This window comes from Trachinotus anak, unplaced genomic scaffold (genome assembly GCF_046630095.1).
Source record: "Trachinotus anak isolate AG129_WGS33_773 ecotype Australia unplaced genomic scaffold, CSIRO_AGI_Tana_v1 ptg000016l, whole genome shotgun sequence".
In the NCBI taxonomy this organism is placed as follows: Eukaryota; Metazoa; Chordata; class Actinopteri; order Carangiformes; family Carangidae; genus Trachinotus; species Trachinotus anak.
The window spans coordinates 2,698,088-2,707,281 of NW_027273867.1; the positions used below are offsets into that span (position 1 = coordinate 2,698,088).

The 9,194-nt window shown below is 38.6% G+C and overlaps 1 protein-coding gene across 2 annotated transcripts; it reads right to left on the bottom strand.

Moving 5' to 3' along the window:
• Positions 1-979: 979 nt before the first annotated feature.
• Positions 980-8,233, bottom strand: LOC139634457 (deoxycytidylate deaminase-like). 2 transcript variants are annotated; one of them, XM_071500921.1, is made up of 7 exons: positions 8,066-8,233; positions 6,575-6,656; positions 4,155-4,287; positions 3,380-3,496; positions 2,164-2,260; positions 1,574-1,685; positions 980-1,508 (listed from the first exon to the last, which is right to left on the bottom strand). In XM_071500921.1, the coding sequence occupies exons 1-6, from the start codon at positions 8,104-8,106 to the stop codon at positions 1,604-1,606; spliced, it is 552 nt and encodes a 183-aa protein (XP_071357022.1). In that variant the 5' UTR covers positions 8,107-8,233; the 3' UTR covers positions 980-1,508; positions 1,574-1,603. The 2 variants fall into 2 exon arrangements, with proteins under 2 accessions (XP_071357022.1, XP_071357021.1); XM_071500920.1 differs by having other exon boundaries at positions 980-1,685; positions 8,066-8,232.
• Positions 8,234-9,194: the final 961 nt, after the last annotated feature.

Sequence of the window (9,194 nt, forward strand, 5' to 3'; positions counted from 1 at the left end):
AATAAAGATTACCTGGAACCATCTTCTCCTCAGTCTGCTTGTCACTTCCCTTAGGAAGTGGGTGAAATAGAATGCACTGCTGTGTCTGTGTAATATCTGCCTCTCACTCTCTTTATTTCAGTGGCCAAACTTAGAATGCAGCTATGCAAAAAGGTCAGGGTACATTTTGACATTTAGTTGTTAAATGAGTATACTGGATATATTATCTCATCTCATCACTTTATTCATGGTTCTGATTATGTGGTGTGTAATGTAGCAGTGACCAGCTCACCTCTTATGCTCTTGGTGAAGCAAATAGAAACTAGAGACCTCAGGACTACAGCTAGCGATGGAGGTTGGCTGCTAACCTAGTTCTACAAACTTTTTAACCTGGAAAGAGATAAACTTGGTGCTCACCTCTTGTCTGATTTCTATGCCTGAGTGCAAACCTACAGAGGTGATGGCTGTAGATTCTTCCTTCTACAGCCATATCATCTTGTTAAACCTATGTATTATAAAAACATGCACATGGACAACTTAATAAGCAGCTGCAAATCACACTCCTTTCAAATAAAAGCTCTGATTAGGCTCAGGTATGGTGCATTCATTTTAAAATAATCAGAACCAATGCAAGAGCATTTAAAGGTGAACTGACTTGAACTGAGCTGACCATGTTCAGTATATACTGTGTTGTCTTGGACCAATATATACTGAACATGGTGATGGGAGTTAATTGTGTAGCAGCTTCAGGCTTTGGTCTGACTGTCCTTGAGTGGCCCAGCCGAGGCCCATCTTAAACCCTGTAAAACATCTGTGGAGAGACAGAAGACGGCTGTTCACAGATGCTTCCCGTCTTATCTGGCGGAGCTCTTAGAGATTTACCCAAGAAGACTGCTGCCAAAGGAGCTCCTACAAAGTACTGAATTAAGGGTCTGAATACTATTGTAAAATGTTTCAGTTTTTGATTTTTATCAAATTACCAAACATTTCTAAAAACACATTTTCACTTTGTCATTATGATTTATTGAGTACGGTACATGCATTTATACAACTCCTGCCACCAGAGCAAAACAACTTTTCTGACAGAAACCCTGCAATCCATGGAGTCACCAATAGTTGTAACTACAACTGAAAATAGAAAGGCATTTTACAATAACACATTCCAATCGCAGAAACTTTCTCTGTCCAGCTGAAGGCTGCATCACTTTCAGAACACAACTGTTTTAATAACAAATCAGCAGTATAACAAAATTCACTCATGGTAAAAGTAAAATCTGTATCAGGATTGTTTCACACAAAAGAGTTTAAAATCAAACGCTCAAGATAGTGTGTTCAAAATTCTTGTGTATTACTAAACCCAAAGGAAATTTTAAAGGAAAGAAAGACAAATAAACTCAGCATAGAAAGACCTTCCACATCAGTCAGCCAAAAAGGGTGAAAGCTCAGATTAAACTACCTTGAATATCCAGTTAAATCAAAATATCAAAAGACGCCAAAGTCAGGATATCCTTGAGTTTTCCCTTGGACAAAGCAGGGAGCAAGAAGACATAAAAGACAGAAAAGAGGTGTCTTCCTCTGCCTCCCTGCTTCGTTCAGCAGCTCCCAAGGTCAGCTGTTTGCATTTTCACTCGGCTGCACCAGCATTTCCAGGGTTGTTAATGGAAATGAAATCAATCTCAATCGTAGTCTTCTTGCAATTGTACTGCCTGCCAAAACATAGAGGAAAAAAAAAAAGCACACACATCAGTGAGGAATGCACATGTATGAGGACACACAGAAAACACCAAATAAAAACAAGTGACACTTTCATCTGTCCCCTGATAAATTTTCACAAGGTCTGGGCAAGTTGTCAACAGGAAGAAATGTGTGTGAGAGAGAGAAAGGGAACAAGACAAAGAAGAGAAAAAAAACATAAAAAACCATAGACATTGCTGCTTTTTACAACTTGTCCCAACATGTAATAGCTTCTCTCTCTGACTTTTTTCATCACCTTCCCAGAACCATCTCGAAAAACTATTTTCAGCATGTCAAAGTGAATGTAAACTGTCCCAAAATCAAAATGTTTCTTTACTTTGCTGTTATCATCTGTAGTTGTTAGTTTATTCAGAGTTTATTAATACTAAATGTGTGGCGTGTCCAAATTGCAGGAAATTATGATTATGCTAGAGAAAACTTGCAACTCACCTGTGGTATATGCCTGCCTTGTCGAGCAGCCGTCTGGAGGCGATTGTGCGCCAGTCGTCATGGTACTTGTCAGAAAAATAGACCACGTCCTTAATACCTGGACGGAGGGAGGGATAATGAAGGGACGCAGAAGGCAAAAGAGCTCAGTAAAGACAATTAGTCTTCTTACTGCTCACTGGTCCTACTGTCTGTATGTGTGTGTGTGTGTGTGTGTGTGTGTGTGTGTGTTCAGTCTCTTCAGTACTTATGTATGGGTTAAGTGCAGAGGTCAACTTTCCTGTGTGTGTAAATCATACTTGGACTATAGAAGGATTATTCCTCATGCTGACATTCCAGCAGCTGAGGCAATCATATACATCACATGTTGGTTCTAACATTTATGCATATTAAATACATACAGTGCAATTGGAAAACCTTCAGACGCCTTCACTTTTCACATTTTGGTATGTTGCAGATCTGGGAAAGGCTACAAGAACAATTTCTGCTGTGTTGAAGGTTCCCAAGAGACAGTGGCCTCCGAGACCGATAGTGCTTGCTACCCCCAGGTTACCCAGGTTTCCAGATTTGTGTTGACACCCCAATACAGTGAAGGTGCATGATTTAGATTTTGTTTCTTGTGCTCAAAAGCATCTTGTCTTTCTGAAAGCACTGTCCTGGTCACAATTACACAATTACAGCTGATTTCTTGATTAATCATCAAAATAAACTGTAAAATACTCAAGTATGAAAACACACAACAGCAGCAGCATGCTAACATTTCCCAGGTCCTTCCCAAGGACACAAATGAGTGTTTGTATTACTGCTTCCAAGCAGTGATAGATCATCATTGACTATAATGAGATCTGCCCATACAACTCTGTTATTATCAGAGGTACTATTAATTCTAAATATTTTAAATTGAACTAGTTTTACCTACAAAGTTCCCAAGTTTTAGATGCTGAACATCATCACAAAATATAGATATGCAGTTAGCGCCATCATTTAGTAATAGCAGTTAAAAAACGTAAGAATAAATATCATTAATTTAAAATATCATTATCAACGTTCAAAAATCACTATCGGTTTACCAATATTTATTACTGACTGAGAAGGTCTAGACCTCCTCCATTTGGAAAGTGCCTTGAAATTACTTCTGTTGTGATTTGGCACTGTATGAATAAAATATGACTTGACTTGACTTGACTGCAATGTAAGTGTGTGTGTTGTCAACACCCACCTGCCTGGGTGATGATCTTAGCACACTCGTTGCAGGGGAACAAGGACACGTACATGGTGCAGCCTCTCACATCAGCGCTGTTCTTGTTCATAATGGCATTCAGCTCTGCATGGCACACTGTGAGACAGAGTATGAAATGGTCCCCAGTCAATACAAGACGCTGCATGTTTTCTTGTTTTAAGTTCTACTAGAATGGCACTCAGTAGAGCGCCAAACACTCCTCCAAATGTCTGAGATCAGATTTCTAGCACCACACTCAGGGAACAATTACATTTTAACCACACTCGTGGTGAGGCTCAGGAAAAAAGACAATCATCAGTAAATTGCTTGTTTTGTTCATGTTAATATTGAGGATTGTAAAAACACTGCAACATCAAGAGGTCACTGATATGGCTTTTAATGTTTTTGTCTTATTTAGTGTCAGTTATGAAATAAAAAGAAAAAATCAAAAAATGAGACAGAAAGAAATAGAGAGAGAGCTGTTATGAGTCCAGAAAGACAGCATAGTAGCAGTATGACCAGCTAATGAATTAGTCACAAACAAATGCCTGAAAATAAATTGAATTATGTTCATTTCAGAAAACACACCCCACAGTTCCACATGAATACATGGAGCTCTATGCTGTGGTAGTTAAAACTTAGAGCACTTTGTTGTCTTGTTTTATATGCACATTTTTTCAAACTGTTTGATTTTAGAAAAAAAAAACAGAATGATTACAGATTTCCCAAAAATGAAAGCAAAATTAAAAGAGTGTGTATGCATATGCATTCTCACCATAAGGGTATTTGGTGTCAAGTTGGTTATCAGCAGTGCGCGACCATGGTAGCTTGCCCTCACATCCATTGGGCATTTCATTGTAACCAATGCCAACAATCTTATCCTCCTGGTTCACTATACACGCACCAACCTGCACAGATTGACAGAGGTTCCACAGTGTATCAAAAACAACACCTTCAGTAGTATCTCACACACTAAAGGTTTGGAGGTTTCTGCTTGTTGTGTGGTCTTCTACACATACACATACTTTGTCTTAATGCTAGATATTGAAAGTGCTGGTCTGTGTGGAATTTAGTTTGCTTGCAATAATGACTGTTTTAAGAGTTTATGGGCCTTTCTGGGCATCTCTCCTGAGCTGCTCAACTAACCTACTGAATGTAATAAAAACATCTTCCAATTATGTCGTCATGGAAGCGTAAATCATGGGATTTGTGTGTAAATACAGATTAGGATCTATAGTGAACAAAAATATAAGCACAATTCTTTAGTTTTTACTACTTTTGTCGTTTTAATTGAAATAAAAGATTTTTTTTACACACACAGAAAGCTTATTTTTCTTAAGCTTTGTTGACAGGTGACTGGTGGGCATATCATGGTGCTGATTACACAGCAGGATTATTGTACAGGTGTGTCATGGGCTGGTCACAATATAAGGCAACTTTGAAATGTGGAGTTTCATCACACAACCAGTGTTGGGCAGGAGGAGTTATAAGTTCCTTTTTTACTTATTATTCCTTTAGAAGTAATAACATTACTTACTACTTCATATCAAAAGTACTTAGTTATATTACTCGTGATAACTGTATAACTTTCACTTTACAAAAAATATGAAACATTGCACGTTTAGGGTCATACCATAGATTCCTGTTTTGTTATTTAAGCCCCGACATATATACAGGGTCCAGATATTCAGAAGTGAAATAATGATTATGCCTCCCAGCAGCTTCTCAAACAGTGCTGATAGGATAATATTATTACTGTTTTACAAGTTGCAATCCCTTACACTACTTGTTACTAGGGAAAGTAATAATATTACAGTAATTCATTATTGAGTAATGCGTTACCGCCCAACACTGCCCACACAACACAATGGCACAGATGTTGCACATTTTGAGGGAACGTGCAATTGACATGTCCAGTAAATGAAATAAATGGTCATTTCAATACCATAAAGTGTCTCCAATGCCGTTTCTGAGAATTTGGCAATACGTCCAACTGGCCTCACAACCACAGGCAGTCCAGGACCTCCACATCCAGCTCCTTCGCCAGCCACCCAATCAGCTGATAGAACAGTTGGTTTTCATAATCAAAGAAATTCTGCACAAACTGTCAGAGACTGCCTCTGGGAAGCTTATGCACATGCTCATCCTCACCAGGTTCTTGTTCTGTCTGCAGTTTGTTGTTTTAACCGACTTGAGTGGGTAAATGCACAGATACTTTCCCCAGGTAGATGGCAGACAGCGTGTATGGCATCGTGGGGTCAAGAGGTTTCCTTGTGGTGAAGCCCCATGGTGGTGGTGGGGTTATGATATGGGCATGCATAAGCTATGGACAATGCACACTGGTGCATTTCACAGATGGCAATTTGAATGCACAGAGATACCGTGATGAGATTGTCTGTGAGGTCTTGTTTTCTGATCCATGGCTCACAAAAAAATCACATCTGGAACTTGTGTGAAATCTATAGTTCAGTGGCTAATAAAAATTTTTTTCAAAATAAAACCGCACATTTTAATTTCACTGTGACCAGCCCACGGCACACCTGTGCAATAATCATGCTGTGAAATCAGCATCTTGATATGCCTTACTTGTCCGATGGATGGATCATCCTGGTAAAGGATAACATGGATTTAAACACATTTCTGAACAACATTTAAGGGAAATAAGCCTTTTGTGTGCTTAGACAAAGTCCTAGATCTTTTATTCTGACTAATGAAAAATGGGAGCGACACAAAAGTGTTGCATTTTTATTTTTGTTCAGTGTATATGTGAGAACCCCATTTCCTATACAAGAGAGAGGCCTAGAAAAACTTCTCACTTGATACACGTTCAAACTTCATGCATATTAGAGAACCTAAAAGGATAGGCATCTTAGAGAACCTGAGAAACTTCAATGGAAAACAAATGTCAAGGACAATTATTATACTTTTATACTTATACCTATATTTGAATGAGGACTTGAATGAATGAATGAATGAATGAATGAATGAATGAATGAATGAATGAGGTCAGAAAGGTACACCAGCACGCCTGCCTCTGGACCTTTGCCTGCTATACGTATGCTATTCCAGTGGTCTGTTGCCTCCCCCATCTGTGATTTATTAACAAAAATGTTTAGTTCAAAATGAATTCGATACTTTACGTCACTGTGATGTATGTAATTGTTACAGCCTTGATACACATGCAAACACACACACCTTTGTGTTTGGGTCTTTGCTCCTTTGGGCTGTCAGGAAGGCTACAGCCATGAAGTGCTCTTCCAGGTGGTGTTCTCTAATCCTGGTTGTGCCAATAAATGGAAACACACAAAGAGAGGACATCAGAGAGAGGATGTAGTTTTGTGATCTAAAAGAAAACTCAATCCTTAAGTTAACTCACAGCTCACATGCCATTTTTGAGCATTAAGTCCATCTGTGTTCCTAAATTTCAACTTGTATCACCTGGGGCTTCATGTACAAACGTTGTGTACAACACAAACACCTCGCATACGCCATCTTTCAAGCTGGCATTCAGATGTATCAAGACTGGAAGAAGTTGCGTTCCTCCATGCCAGCTTCATGCCTGGTGTACGCATGTTTCTAATGATTAACTACCAACATTAGGAACTGGTTTCAGAACCTGTCAGAACAAGTGTCAAAACAAGTCCTCCTCAAATTGATTCACATAGCATTTTTTTTTCTTGGACTCTAACTCCCAGAGCAGAACCTCCTCCTCATACTTGCTGAAATTTCTGTTTTTAGTCCAGGCATTTTCACTCATTAGCATATTGAATTTAAAGCAACGAGAGAGTGGAGTGTGGTATTCAACATGGGAGCTATAGAGTAATCTTTAGGGAAGAAGGTTTGTGTGCATAATTTTCAGCAGAAGCTCCAATATCCTAGTTTACAGTCAGCCACCCTTACAGGCAGCAGGGGAACAAGCTGAAATTGTAGCTGTTCTTTGAGGATTGTGCACAAAAAAAACAAACAAAGAAACAAAACTTAATCTTGGCTTGGCTTAGTTTTGGCACCATGCCCAGTGACTCTTTGACTTCTAACTTAGGCTAAAGTAAAAACCCTGCTGAACACTGAGTCACCTAAAAGACCTGTATGAAACATCACTGTTTCAGTGTTTTTGGCTTGTGGAACCACCTGTTGTAGGCAAAAATATATATGGACAATGAATCCTTACCCAAGTATACTTGTAGCCTACTATACTTAATATATTGTACTGTAGTATATTGTAAGATTTAACAAACAAATCATTTGATCCACATTTTGTTCAAAATACAAAACGTTTAATTAGCATTTAAGCATGACGCTTTATAGATTAAACTACCAAACCAACATTACTGTATCAAGCTGTTAATTTGTTCCCACTTCGGCTCTCGACAACATTAAAATTCAGCTTTCCTACTAAAGGAAACTAATATAACACAATTTCACATTTTAGTCAAGTAAAGAAGCCAAATTCTTCAACACATGCTTGTGTCATTTATCAAGCTAGCTTTATGTAGATTAACGAGGAGTATATAACGAGCATATAACGAGTAAATTAACGAGGCAAATTTAACAAACTGTGGGGAAAACCACCAGCTTGTGGACTGGACAGAGGATACTGCACCAGTGTGTCCAGTCTGTCTCAGAGCCTGTCTTTACTTCCTCCTGGTGGATGTGTCTCTCATGTTGAATGAAACAAAAAGTAGTTACCTGTTGACATGACCGGGCTGCAGTAGTTGATTTTCTGCCATAATTTTCCAGACACTGGGGCTTTTTTCTGCTTTTCTCTGACCTGAGGTTTGTGTGCTGAATGTGACATGACCATAGACTGTTTTTATATATACAGTCTATGCCACCCTGGTACCCACCCTGGTACACAACGTCATCATGAAGCAGGAAGAAATCTCCTGATCTAACTGTAGTCACACCCTGCCCCTGCCCTGCCACATACCTACAAATGAGTAATAAGTTGCCTTAAGACTATTTCAGTGCACTCATAACAAAATTTGAGGTTTTACTGTATCTTAGAACGAACATGTCATTGTGTACCCGAGAAAATGGTACATGTGTTTTGATTTGACTTAATTTCCTATGTTGCAATAATTTGAGAAACTATGGGAAAAAACAGGGATACAATCAGACTGAGATGGCAAACTAAACATTTTCAACTAAAAAGAAATGTGACCAAGGAAGCACGGGAGAGAGTTTTTATTTATTCAATGAATAATTGTCCTTTCAGAAGTTTACCATGTATGTAATGAGTGCCATGTCTCTGCCTATGCATCACGTTTGTCAGTGCTATCTGTAAAATTTTATTTGAGATGAATATTTATTTAATAACAACATGCTTTCTTTAATATTGTGGGTAACAACGATTTTCCTGTTTCTGTCAGAGAAAGGCAAGGGCGTCCTGAAGACGATGTATTTGTACCCTGCCTTTAATGAAGAGACCCTCCACACAGAATTACACTGTGTCACAGAGGCCTAAGCCTGTTTAACTTTGCTTATGTATTGGGCCCAGAGATTTGTGCTACACTCCTGGTATCTAATATCAGGATATTTTGAAAAATCTGGAATCAGGCATGGGGTGCATGTTGTGGTGGTATCGAGCTACTGTGTGTAGAAGAAACAAAGAATTCTAATTTGATTGATATACTTTTATGACCCAGTTCTAAGAATTAAGCATTTAATTGTGGAGGGCAAACAAAGTGGAAATCATATACTGTACTTACATCAACAAAGGCCTTCATCCCTGAACATTCATTTTCATGGTGACAATAATTACAATAATTTTTTTACTTTAGACTTGAGTTAGAGTCAGAGTTCTTCAACAGATTGG

Bases quoted from the DNA above. Each gene is read 5' to 3' on its own strand.
- LOC139634457 (XM_071500921.1), bottom strand. From the start codon at position 8,106: ATGGCAGAAAATCAACTACTGCAGCCCGGTCATGTCAACAG. The intron at 6,657-8,065 runs GTAACTACTTTT...TGGCACAACCAG, and splicing joins CAGCCCGGTCATGTCAACAG to GATTAGAGAACACCACCTGG. The intron at 4,288-6,574 runs GTGTGTGTGTTT...CAATCTGTGCAG, and splicing joins GCAAAGACCCAAACACAAAG to GTTGGTGCGTGTATAGTGAA.